General features: G+C 31.4%; 1 protein-coding gene across 1 annotated transcript in view; it reads right to left on the bottom strand.

The window, feature by feature from the left end:
- LOC145276570 (uncharacterized) overlaps positions 1-14,506 on the bottom strand; it is a 137,831-nt gene that overhangs the window by 37,534 nt on the left and 85,791 nt on the right. Inside the window, exons 3-4 of the mRNA XM_080127766.1 lie at positions 13,728-14,276; positions 9,181-10,515 (exon numbers count right to left, since the gene is read on the bottom strand). Coding sequence (XP_079983892.1) covers positions 9,181-10,515; positions 13,728-14,276 — 1,884 coding nt within the window. The remainder of the gene's footprint in view (positions 1-9,180; positions 10,516-13,727; positions 14,277-14,506) is intronic.

Here is a 14,506-nt window from a genome sequence, read left to right as displayed (position 1 = left end):
TCCAAATTATCCAAATACAATATTGTTGCGTTACAAAAAAAAAAAAAAAAAAAAGTTTTGAGAAATGGTCAACTTAAAATAATTACTTACCTGCTGATCAGAATTTTTAGCAATATTTTCAAATCTATTTTTTGAATTAGGTACGTATTGTATGCCATGGCGTAATTTAAACCTTTGCAACCAACCAGTGGAAAACTCGCACGGCTCAGCAATTCGCAATACGCGATGTAACTGTTTGGCCTTGGCAATTAAAATCGGTCCAGACACTAACTGGTCATTATTCCGGCGCTGCACATACCATTTGTACAGCGAGTTATCAAGGTCGACCGATCTCGGACCATGCATAGTTTTCCGTTTAATCAAACTATTGTTGGAATCATAGTCCGCATAAAACCTTAAAATCTTCTTTTTCTGCCTTTTGATATCATAAACTGTAGACGTGCCTACGCCATAGTGGTCACTCAGGCCGCGGGCGGAATAACCTTCATCTAACTTGTGTATAATGTCCACCTTTTGTGAAATGGTCAACGTAACATGCTTGCGTTTCAGAATATTAAGAATGTCATCGTCATCATCTCTCCCGTGAACAAAGGAATCTAAGTTCTCAGACATCATTATGATGACGAGAACGTGAGCATTTATGATGGCTGTGTGCAGTGTGCAGTGCACGCACGAATGCTGCAAAATTATAAGTTCGTAATTTGTCACAAAAATATCCAAACAATTAGCAAAATTAAAGTCTATATGACATTTATAGCGAATTAACAGAATAGGAGTCGGATTTCTAAAAATAAAAAGCGACGTCCGGATTTGAGAATATTAATTGCCCGGATGTGTGGAAATTTGTGCTGTGAAACAACCGCAACTACATCTTCAACAGTGACACGCAAAAAAAATGACTTAGCGAAGAGTAGGATTTACTACACTGTAGTGTAGCATTTGTAGCAAGTGTGTCTACGTGGTATAAAAGTAGATAATATAAATCAGATAAGTATGAATAACTCGGGTTCCCCACCCCACCCCAAAAATAACATTTTCTAAAATCCGGGAGATCCAGCACAACACAAAAGATGAATATAAAATGCGCCCTCGTTCGACTAAGACCGATTTCGAATCGAAATGTTGTCTATATACATAAAACAGGAAATGCATGCATATGTGACTGTGTGTAAATATTTAACAGATAAACGTTTAAACTATTGGTCACATAACACTGAAATTAACAAGAAATAGTAATCATTTGGGCTACGACAAGAGAATATTCTTCTCATTATTTTGACTCTCGAGTATATATCTGTTAATATCTTATCTGTTTTTAGGTAGAGTAGAGTGATGGTGGTGCCTCTCGATTGTCTAACTGTGTCGGATATATACTCGAGAGTCAAAACAATGAAAAAAATATTCTCTTGTCATAGCCTTAATAATCATACACCAAGGATGGGTTATAACGAATAAAATTTATGTTTGGATGGATGAATAAACTCGTACAGAAATATGTCGGCAAGTTGAAATGCAAAATGTTCATTTCAATTTGCCGACATATTAATAGCTTCAAGTGGTTTAATTTTAGATCTTTCTTATCTAGCTGTCGATTGCTCCAACGGTGGTATATAATATTCGTGCTAAATGCACTTACTGATCCACGCTATTTTTTATCGTATTTCCAAGTTTAATTAAAGTTTTATGATATGTTGTTTTTTTATTATCATTATTTTTTATTCAATTGTAAGGTTAAAGTACAGAATAGGTACAAAATACCCTCCCCCTCCTCATGTTAAGAATGGCTTTCTAAATAATGTTATTATTTCAGCACGAATCAATAAGTGTATGCATGAGTACCATAATATTTAATGGAGAATTAGTTCTGTAATAATAAATACGACAGTGTATGTATTAAAATATATTTAAGTGTATTTTACGACCGAGCACAGCTGCCCCCACCCTCGAAAATAATGATGCGATGACATGTCAGGGACGCAGTCCCAAAAATTGTTTTTTTTTTTTTTTTTTTTTCATGGCTTAAGAGTAAAAAAGCATCATGGTACTTGATTTTGGTCTATTTACATTAATAGGGAAATTGCGATTACAGTCACTTAAATTAAGAGTTTAATAGATTCAATTCAGTCTATTAATTAAAAATTTATGAACCAGGTTAACGTTTTTTTTTTTTTTTTTTGCTAATCTATTGATTTGTTTATAAAGATGGTGACTATTTTTCTGCACGTTCTTTCTTTGTATATTAGTTATAATTTTTAGGAAAATACTTATTTTTAATTTTCATTTATTTAAAATGAACGAAAGTGAAACATTTTAGTTATTGTTCAACTCCTTAACTCTAAGTTAAAAGGTCACTATATTATTAGGATTGAATGATTTTAATTACTACTTTAATAATGATAAAAAAAAAAAAAAGATTAGTCCAATAGAATTTAAATGTCATTTTAATTTAATGATCTCAAATCCATGGTCAACTATTTTTGTATCCGTACTCTCCGAAAATGATAAGTACTTGTTTTTTTAATCGTTTTTCATTCACAGAGGCGTTATTCATTCCTAATTTAAGCATCGTTCCTTTTCATACAAACATTTTGAAATTTAGATTCTTTATATCTAAAACTTTATTTATCCAAACAAAAAAAAAAATCGTCCTTTTTCTCCGTCAATACATTGTTCTCCTGTTTTTGTCTTATTGATATCCTTATCAATATATATATATATATATATATATATATATATATATATATATATATATATATATATATATATATAAACAAAGTATTGATGTATTATACAGTTGTTGTGTTACTGCTATTTCTTCAGCATGTTTATCTTCTGAGATCCAAACTAGAGTTTGGGAACAAATAATCATATTATTATCATCATAATCAAGAAAAATCATTAGTTTGTGTCTGATGATAACATGTATCCATTTGCAACGAGTTACAGCGTGGCCTTCGTTTTAAGACGGTCTTGGTTACAGCTGCTTACTATACACGCGCGTGTGCGCGTTGTAAATAAAACTAATTGACTGTTAAAGTGATGGACAAATAGTGAAAGAATGATGATAGAAATGATACTTGTACGAATCGGTCAAAAGGCGTCTAATTAAGAGTCGGATTAGCAAATGATGACCACAAACCCCACTCTTTCCTCCCTACACTTTTGATGGCCTTGTGCCTAATTTGTAACTGAATCATATTTGGAATTTTATTTGCAAATAGATAATTCAAAATGTAAGTTCTGTCTCAAGAGAACATTTTCCCGGGTATTAACTTCTCCTTTCTGAGGCGGCAAATGCTTTATTTCCTATTGGAAGAACGATGGGTTTTATTGCCTATCGGGGCAATGGTTAAGTAGATACGAACGTGGATTGATGATCTGAGCGTACCAAGTTCATATCCTGTTGGTAAACTTCATGTGGTTTCTCTTGTAAGTAAGTGATTTTTAGAAGAAAAACAGCAAAGAAACCAATGTGAACAACAGAATTAAGCCAGTAAAGTTGTAGGGTGCTCATTCATAAAAATATACCTTTTTTTTTTCTTTTTTCTTTTTTTAAGTTGAGGCACCCTCATTCGTAAGTAAATGCTGACTATATTTTCAGTCTGTCCAAGTGTTTTTTTTTAAGGGTGGAAGGGGGGGGGACTGAATTCCCTAATATAAACTGAACCTGTGCCTAAGTTAGCGTTGCCATTGAACCTGTGCCTAGTTAACGTTGCCATTGTGAAAGGCAGGTAAATAAATTTGATCTTAGAATTAAGATTTAAGTGTGGTATTTGTTGTCCTCGGTCAGAAATCCTCATAAGTAATTTTTATAGAGATTACTGACCTTTGTGGCGGTCAAAAATGGCAACATCCCACATTAAGGTCTACCTTGTGTCACACCCAAGCCCTCAAGACAAAGGCAGATTTATAACAATTTTAGGTTCAGTGATACGACAAAGTCGCGATCAAAAATAATCCCCATTTTTTCTTTTGTTTAAAAACACGTGAACCATGATACTTGACATTAACCTTCAATCATAGCCAGAAATTACTTTTTAATAGACAAAAGCACTTTCGACGTTCTCACAGCTAAAATTCAAAAGCTACACAAGACCCATTCACAAACTTTATCAACATTGTCTCGGACAGATTATGGGCACTTTTTTTTTTTATAATCATTCTTTTGGGATTATCAGGAATAAAATTACTCACATTTGCATCGAATTTTTTTCATTGATCTTTATTAATACATTCGAATTAAAATTTACTCTATTGACCTTTGGGCTAAAATCGAAGTTTATCTTCTGTCGAGTGAAAAAGCATCCTTCTTGACTAGCGTATAACGGAGGGGATGGCAGAGAGTGGGGAAAGGATATAGAGAAGTTAAAGATGTCACGCACAATTTACTTTATTTATTTTGCTATCTACGCCCCCTGGATATATCGCTATTTAATAAATAAAAGAATATATTAAGACATCTGAAATCCATTTTTAAAAGCCTTTAAACCGTTGGATAGGAAATAGTTTTGATTAAAGTTAATAATGTTCCTATTTACTTGCCTCCCCACGGGGTCAGAGTTAGACGCAAGGTCGATTTTTAATGTGGGGAAAATCGTGCTCCCCAAAAAGGGTCGTTCTGGATGGGAACAAAAATTAAAATTGTCTCAGTCATTAAGGAATTCTCCTCCACTGACCGAGGACAGAAAAGGTGAAGTGTAGCAAGCATCAGAACAGATACCACACTGTAATCTCGGCTCGAATGTTAATTATTAAACCTACATCAGGAATCATGGCGATTTTATTTTTATTTTTCTAAGCATATTTTATTTAGGTACTTATGCAGTGCATAAGTTATGCACTTATTGATCCGTGCTGAATTAACGTTCTTATTTAAAAAGCCATTCTTAACATGGGAACGGGAGTGTGTTTTTACCTATTCTGTACTTTAACCTTACAATTGAATAAAAAACATATAATAAAACTTTAATTAAACTTGGAAATACGATTTAAAAAATAGCGCGGATCAGTAAGTGCATTAGCATCTTAATTTATCGTATCATTGAGCCAAACAATAATCAATTAGAAAATTTAAGTTTAAGGTTTGATAAAAAAAAAAATAAATAAAAAAACAGTATCGAATTCGGTCCAAAAAGTTTTGTAAGTTTTCGGAATGACTTAGTTATTTTTAGGGGAGGGGGCGTATAAGAAATATAAGAAGTATAAAAAATCAATTTCAAGGTAAAAACGATTTCAGTGTAAAGAAACACCTTGCTGCTCAACTCCCCATTCAAATTTTGCACTTATCAAAGTAGCCTTTACGTTTTAGATGTAATATACTTTGTTTCGGTGGATTAAAAAATAAAATTGTAAAAAATTCAAAAGAATGCATCAAAATTACATCAATCTACAACTTGCAAAACATTTTCTTTAACCTTAAAATTGACTTAACTTTAGATTTTTCTTAAACATTTTGTCATTTCTGTTCATTGAAAAACTATCCAGAACTTATCCAGAATTATTACTTTCTATTCACACTCTGAAATTTGAGTGTTATTTGAACGTTCATGACCGAGACCGATGATGCTATGCTAAATCAATTTTGTATCCAATATTAACTCTTTCTGAACTGTCATTTATACCAGATATTTTAAATTCTTTCTTTCATAACTGATTTTTTTTCTATTTATTTATTCGCGTGTTGTTGCTAACATGAAGTTAAAGCATGAACTATTAAATTCATACGAGAAATTGATGTTTCACAAAGTTCGATTAATTATTTTTTCAAAATATTTGTTACTGCCTTCTAATTTAATCCAAAAATTAATCTTAACCACAAGTCAATCGGTCCTGGATATGACCTAAAACTATATCCGATGGCGAGGCCCCACCTTGCGGGCCTTGGGGAGTGTGGAGTGGAGCGACCTTTTAATTGCCATTGCTCCCAAGTCCACTCTGACCCGGAGTGGTAGTACCTGTTAGGGTCCCAACTATGGGTTAAATAGAATCCGACTTAAAAAAACAAATATACTCCATTAAAAATCGTTCCTCAAAATAACTAGATTCGGCATTAAATAACCTGAAAAGGTTGATATGCCGTAAAACAAAAACAACCAACCAACAAGTCAATCAACCGGACTTAGGTGGCCAAAAAATTGTTAACTGTACTAAAACACTAGAACGGCCTGGAAATAGGTGACTGATCAGTTTACGTTAAATTTATATACAAAATTAATCCTCACTATGAATTAAAAAATATTTTAAAAAATAATCGCTTAAAGAAACGGGGGGGGTGCTTATCGGCACTTATAGCGATAAACAAAAATGAAGAGAAGCTTATTTTGTATCTACTTGTCACAGAATGAAGATTAAAACAAAAATTCATCAAGTAGTTTTTTTTTGTTTTTGTTTTTTTTTTGTTTTTATCTACGAAAACAAATTTGCCGTTTTTTACCGACAAATAGCAGACGAGAAAATGAAGGATGGTAATCAGTGATTATTTTGAGTTTCCACGTGCATTAGGGTTATTTGGCCTTGTCTACAAGTTCGTTGATTTAAATTTTTTTTTTTTTTTCACCCTCATCGAAACTTTGATTTTCTTAAATAAAAATTAAAAAAAAAAGAAAAAAAAAAGCTACTTGATAAAATTACGTGATTTTTGGAAAATTTTCATCTTCGTCCCGTGACTGACACCAAACAGACATTTCTGTATTCTCTTTAATTTTAAATGCCGCTATAAGTGCCAGCACTGCCAGCCAATCTGAATAAGCACCGAAAATAAAATATGATTTGAGGTGGTGGGGTGGGGGTAAAGGTAGGGTGTTAATCTACAAACGTGCCGTTTTTGTATCCCTGTTTCGGTTAAATATAAATTCCCCACTATGTCATGGTGACGAAAGCTAAAATCAAAAACACGTTAAGTTAACATTGTTAACGCAAAAACAAAATAAATAAATAAATCTATTATATTCTTGGGCCGTTTTTTTTCTTTTTCAAATTTGTTTTCATGAATTTGTTTAATTATTAAAATAAAATCACATTGTTGTTGTTGATTGGTTGTAGAGTGTTATTTGCATTTTTACAAACATTGTAAAGGGTGTATTTTAAAAGCAGGTTAGATAAAACGTCGGTTATGGTTAACTTTCGCCACCCGTTGTTTACAAAGCCATTTGCCGGAAGTGACGTTTTATCTACGGATGATCAAAACCGTATAGAATGAACTTTTTTTTATATAAGTTTTATTCAAACAGGCTTTATGGACTTTTTTTTTGTATTTATTAACTGTTTTATTCTTTTTATCAAAAAAAAAAAATAGAATTTTTATATTGACATATTATGGACTGTTTTTCAAACATCGAAATTTTAAAATTAGTTTTATTTAAAAAAAAAAAAAGACGGTGTTTTTTTTTTTAAATTAAATTCTAAACTTTATTTGAATTTTTCAACAAACTTTTACAGAGATAAAAAATAGACTTTATAGATATTAACGAAAAGTCTTTGTTTATTTTAACTCTTTAACAAATTTTTACAGACATAAAAAATAGACTTTATAGATATTTTATAATTTATTTTAAATATATTTAATGAAAAGTCTTTGTTTATTTTAACTTTTTAACAAATTTTTTCATTCATATAAAAAAATAGACTTTATAGATCTTTTATAACATAAAAGTTAAAAAAATTTTAAAGAAAAAGTTTTTTTTCATTGTTAATGTAGTTAACTCATACATCATAAAAAAATCGTATCCAATACATTATATTCCCAAAATAATTGCTTTTGATTCGCCGCCGCCAAAGGAATTCTTGTAGATGACTATTAAAATTTGCATCGCTAGTCCCCCTCATGGACCTGAATTTATTTTTGCAAAGACTCCAGCTATCTTGCAAATTCGAAAGTAAGTTCGATAACTCTAGAAGGGTCATAAAACTTTAATTTTAAAATTTCGATGTTTGAAAAACAGTCCATTATGTCTGTAAAAGTTTGTTGAAAAATTCAAATAAAGTTTAGAATTTAATTAAAAAAAAAAAAAAACACCGTCTTTCTTTTTTTTTTTTTTAAATAAAACTAATTTTAAAATTTCGATGTTCGAAAAACAGTCCATAATATGTCAATATAAAAATTCTATTTTTGTTTGATAAAAAGAATAAAACAGTTAATAAATACAAAAAAAAAGTCCATTAAGTTCAAATAAAGCCTGTTTGAATAAAACTTATATAAAAAAAAAAAGGTTCATTCTATACGGTTTTGATCATCCGTAGATAAAACGTCACTTCCGGCAAATGGCTTTGTAAACAACGGGTGACGAAAGTTAACCATAACCAAAAATTCACTTAATTTGATCGAGTAGATTTTTTTACAGCGGAAAAACACGTTTTTATGAGAGCGCGTTGAAGGCCTTGTTTTTTTGTTGTTTTGTTTTTTTATTTGGAGTTTATAAACGCCACGGGGAGGTAACTCCATCTAAAGCGCCGACACTCCCTCCCCATCTTTAATACTAGCTTTTCTCCCTAAAAATCGAACCTTTGGCTCGGTATCATAAATTGTTTTTTCGCTGTAACACAAAAACTACTTGATGAGAAATTAAAAGAATTTTTTTTTTTTTCGGAGAACTTCATTCCATAACAGATACGTGCAATTTAAACTTTTCTCGATATTTTCATTTTCTAATGTCTTGATTAAACTGTACAAGTACGGGAATGTTTTGTTTTAATAATGTTAGTTATTTTAATCAAATACCGTAAAAAACGTGTCCAAAACAAAATGCTTCTAAAATAGTTTTGTTTTATTCGCCGTTGTCAGAGGGATCGTTGTTGCAGATAATCGTTAAAATTTGTTTTATCGTTGAAGTCGAAAAAAAAAATCTTAGAAAAAGAACTTATTAAAAAGAATATATCAATGTTTTATTCTTTTAATGTAGTAAAAAAAAATTAAATATTAATGATAAAATAAATTATTTAAAAATTATATCCTTTTACAATGTTTGCAAACGTTCAAATAACACTAATCCAACCAGGACTTTATAACACTTCCGGCCATCCATACAGAGTCGACAGGCTCTGATCACAGTTTCAGTTTCACCAATAATAAAAATAAAACAAATATAATGGATTTTTCTTGCATTAAGACCAGTCAAAAATTCCGATTTTAGATTTGGTCGCCATGACACAGTGATAAATTACAACTAAACCTGGTTTTCTTACCTGACATGAACGTGTTTTATTTGCTTCCTTCATGTGTAAATTCTCCTGTGATTTTTTATTCTTTATAATTTTCTGTTTCATATAACTATTATTTTTTGTTTTCAATTCCTCAGTTTGTTCATTTTTTTCGTCTTCTTTATCGGAGCAACGGCCATTATTCTCTGTCGGCCCTTTGTTTTCAATAGAAAAATCTTTACTCCAAATAACATCAAAGACAGACCTAGAAGTAGCACGTATGGAGTGGTTTGTGTATATTTTAGACAAACCAGCGTCCAAAGAAATCTCTTTCATCATATTCGTCATTTTGTTAAGACCAAGACCCCAAGCAGAATGATACCAAGGGTCAGTCTCAGAAAATGGAACCGTATCATAGGGTCGTTGGAAAAACGCATCGCAGCCCGGGTGTCGCTTGGACATGTATTTTGCAAAAGATTTCACGGGACACACAGCGGTACCGATCTCACGAATCAGACAGTTTTGTGGTTCTATATTATTGGCTATTGCTGCTTCTCCACGACTCCAGCGACCGCACTCAAGATTAGAATCCGCGGCCAAATAACGTTTGCCAGATAATGCGTCAACGCCGATTTTAAAATGTTTCCCCTTTAGATCTCTGAGGTCTTCACGGCCACGACGATAGAAAAACATTTCTGTCTCAAAGAAAACCTTTCTTAGCAGACCTTTCGGATTGTCTATTGAGAATACACCAGATGTGTAAATCTTGACCATATCTTCCTGACTGATGGGTGGATAATGGTTAATTTCGCCCTTTCCTTCGCGTTTTAGCTTGTTCATCAGATCCGTAAAAACTGAATTCAACCGCGGGTGTTTCGTGAGGTCATCTTTGTGAAGATCCAATAAATGTCGTCTTAAACCGAACCGAATAGACAAAAGACCATTTTTGGTATACGTGTTTCCGTCCGGTTTTCTAATGGTCTTAAAAAATCGAATGAAAAGATCAATAAGCGTCTCCTCCTCAAAGTTTTCAAAATCAAGCCGCCCCCCTCTCGTCTCTTTGAGGAATTGCCGAAATAATTTAACAGAACTAGCAGTAACTCTTTTTGTATTTCTGGATCCTGTTAGCTGGTTGCCCCATTCGTCAAGATTTATATAATTTACATCATTGCTATTATTATTTTTAGTTACGAGTGAATGATCAGTTATAGTATTTCCCGGAATGATTTTACTTTTACTCTCACTTTTATTTTCTCTTTCACTAGTTTTAAATCTGCAGGGATCAAATTGCAATAATCCCGAACGTTCCGGTTTTTCGTCAATATCCGCCATGTTCAGTAAACATTTAAGAAAAAGTAGATTTCTCCCACTGTCATATGGCTACAAAATAAACGCTAGTCATTGGCCGATACGTGTCACGTGATTAGGTAATGCGTTCTTTTAAATGACGCACATGTGTCAAATTCAATGATATAACACGTTTATGTTACAGTGGCTAATTGTAAGCAGAGAGCTTCGAATCTCTAAACCTTTCTTTCACTTTTTTTTTATATTAAAACAAATTGATAGCTTTTAATAAATCTATATATTAATAAACTAGCAGACGAAGTCTTTTCGCGTGTGTATCTCGTTCTTGTCTACTTTGATAGTGAAATTACTATTATTTACTATTAATCAAATATTTACTGATATTAAAAATTTCATATATAAACAAATAAACTAAACGTGACTATATTTTCGACGATTTTTTTCTCAAAACCCTCCACCCAAACCCAAGCTATTTAGGTAAATATAGCTTGTCAAAATGTAATCCTGTAATTCGTAGTTTAAAACAAAACCATATATATATATATATATATATATATATATATATATATAGTTTTGAATAAAATCAATCCTCTGCTTTTGATTGAAAAATATAACAAAAACAGTCAATAAAGTTAAGGATGACTGTTTAAAGTTAATATTAATAAACTACTACTACTACTACTAATAATAATAATAATAATGATACTAATACTACTACTACTACTAATAATAATAATAATAATAATAATAATGATACTAATACTAATAATACTAATAATAATAATAATAATAATAATAATAATAATGTATTGATACGTTTCCTTCTGAGTTGTTACAGTAGTAAATATATTAAGACTGACTGAACAGTAATTTAAAAAAAAAAAAAAAATGTCAGTCACATTCGTCATTTCATAGCGATACAAAACCACAAGACGGCGATAATGCTGACGTGTGGGGGAAGAATCAACTTCGTAACAAAGGGAGGGGTGTCAATTTGGGGAGGAGAAAGGAGGAGGAGACACAGAAAGGCTGTAATTGATTCATCCCATCATCTCTTTTGCATTCTTTCTATTCAAGCGAACACGAACTATTTTTACTTACTTATAGTAGATTTATATTACGTAAGAACTTGAGTTTCAATTATAGAATAAAAACCATTGAAAAATGCTCACGTATTTTACTTGGTTTGGTCCACATTTTTGTTTTTTTTATTTAATTTGTTATTAAATTATCGTCAGTTTCGCGAGATAAAGTCATTATCGGTTATCTAAAAATAGAAATAAAATTCAGATAAAAACTCTAAAAGTATACAGGCCGATATTAATTCGCTACTTCTTTTGTCTTTTTTTCTTTGTGATTTCTCGATTGTTAACTATACTGCAATTTTAGCAAAACATTTTTCATGTGAAAATGGATTAAATTAAAAAAAATCTAAATACATAAAATATCGACTTAAAAATTACTTTCAATACTTTAAAAAGTAAATTAGAATGGTATTATTGTGTATTTTAGGATTGAAAACAACTTCAATTATTATAAAACTTTTGTAAAATATTGCTTAAAAGTTTATATTTTTCGATACAAACTGCTTACTGCGTCAATTTTTGCAATTATATTATTCGATTTATTCTTAAATTTTATTATTCATAAAAAAATAAGCTAAAATAATTCTTTATTAACAATCAAATAGAATTTAAATTCAAAAGAAAATGGTTTATACACTTAATTTTATTTTTTGCCGCCCTGTTAGTGTTTTCACCTATATTTCTGCAAATTGTTAGGACCTCTGTTTTGTTTGTTTGTTTTTTCAAGATTACAAAAATAAAAAAAAAATATTATGTTGATGTTTACACGTTCATGCGTACAAAGGAAATTATATCACATTTTAAAATTTAAATAATTAAATCACATGAAATATTTTTTTGCAATTATATTTTTAAGCGAAAACATTGAACAAACAATGCTCAATTTAATGATAATATCGTTAGTTGGAGAAATTAATTTTTTCCACGGTTATATTGATCGATTGGGGTTTATGGGGATTTTTTGCAATATTCATGAAATTTTGGTGCTACTAATCCGCGCTATTTTTTTAATCGTATTTCCAAGTTTAATTAAAGTTTTATGGGTTTTTTTATTCAATTGTAAGGTTAAAGTACAGAATAGTACAGAACACCCTCCCCTCCCCATGTTAAGAATGGCTTTTTAAATAATAAGTCATTATTTCAGCACGGATCAATAAGTGCACTGCAGCCACTGCACTAGTACCGAAATTTTTATTGCTAACATCTATGATGCTTTATTTTCATAAAAAGAAATAAAATCCACGTTTTTTTTTTGTTTTTTTTTTTAAGTAAAGGTATTTTTCTTTATTACATAAAATACATTTTCACTAAGAATTAAAAAAAAAAAAGATGGGTTCTGTAATCGTTAATTAATAAATACTAAAAATCTCATTAAAATTGATCGATTTCCTGAATTATGGCGAATTTTCAAGTTAAGGGAGGAGTTAAAATGTTTTGGGGATCGGCCATTTATTTTGAACGTAAATACTTAATAACTCTCAATGGCAGTCTTATTTGGGAATAACATAAAAACTGTCAAATGTCCTACTAGACTGGCCTGGAAATGGTTGGTCATTTTATGTTACGAAATTGATCCCTCACCTAAATCCTAAACTTTTTAAAAAATAGAATTTCATTTTTTTTTTTACCGGGAGAGCGGAGTGTTAATTTACAAAAAAAAAATAAATAAATAAAATAATATAAAATATCTTTCTCATCACAAGCAATAATAAGACATTCCAGTGTGACGTATACAAGAGATCCGATTTACATAGTGTTGTAAAAACGAAATCTTGACCTAAGTCAGAACTGTCCGTATTTATTTTTATTACAAAATAAATTAAATAACGTAATACCATAGTAATAGGTAATCATTAAAAAATTCTAATTAAACAAAACGAAACTGTTTCAGTTAGAGTTCAAAAGTACCCATTGTTTTTATTATTACTTGGTTCAATGATACAGCAGGGTTGCGGCTGCAAAACACTGCATTTAGAAAAACAAACGAATACAAACTAACTGTGCTTGCTGACTTACGTCGATATGTTCCGTTCTTACGACACGATGTAAATCGGATCCCTTATCGCATTAGAATTATTGTTCGAAAAATACTGCATAAATAATAATTGGTAATATATAGTACAATACATACACTATACAATACAAATAATGCACGAATAAAAAAAAAAAAGGAAAAAAAACACAACTAAAATTGTTTACCTTAATTCTAGTGGTTGGTTTCCGTTTGCAGGACAAACGTCCTTCTTCGCTGTATGCCTTTTCTCCGGCATTCGGGGTGTCCCTTTGTTGTATATAAAATTTATCCAAATTAGCTCGAATCTTAAATCTATTCAACCACCCTTTACTTGCTACAAACTTTTCGCGTTTATTACGGTCACCATTCTTTTTCTTCAAATCCTCAAAGACACGCCTCGCCTTGGCTTGCACAAACACATCGCTCACCGACATACGCTGCCGGTGTAGATCCTCCAACCAGATCATTAACAGCCTTTCCGTCTCAATAAGAAGACCACTGCAGTGTTTACTGATAATTGTGGACTTCATATGAGCAGATTTTTTAACATGTTCAAGGATACGCTCTTTGTGCTTGATGATCGTCGCAACAGTCGTACGACTGAAACCAAGTAAACGACCTAACTGCCTAGCAGTTGCTCCATTCTGGTTCCGTTTTATAATATCTAATTTCACTTCCATCGTGATAGATTTCCTTTTTTTATAAGGTTTACCAGTAGACGCATCTGGATTACGCTTGGAAGGCATAATGAAGGGCAAAATGTTACTAATAAATTTGAACAATGAAACTATGGACGTAATATAAATGTAACGACGTACCGACGCGCACTCCCTCCCCCCTCCCGACCATCCTATGTTCGACACCAACCTTCCACTACGCGTAGTAACTAGTTTAGGTGCTATTTTACGTCGCTAGGTAATTTATTACGTATGACACTAATAAAAGCGAAATTTTTGATCCCCAT

Source organism: Euprymna scolopes, chromosome 5, assembly GCF_053919585.1.
Source record: "Euprymna scolopes isolate OS-2025 chromosome 5, ASM5391958v1, whole genome shotgun sequence".
Lineage (NCBI taxonomy): Eukaryota > Metazoa > Mollusca > Cephalopoda > Sepiida > Sepiolidae > Euprymna > Euprymna scolopes.
The sequence above is the reverse complement of the archived record's forward strand: the minus strand, read 5'-3'. Positions and strand labels throughout refer to the sequence as shown.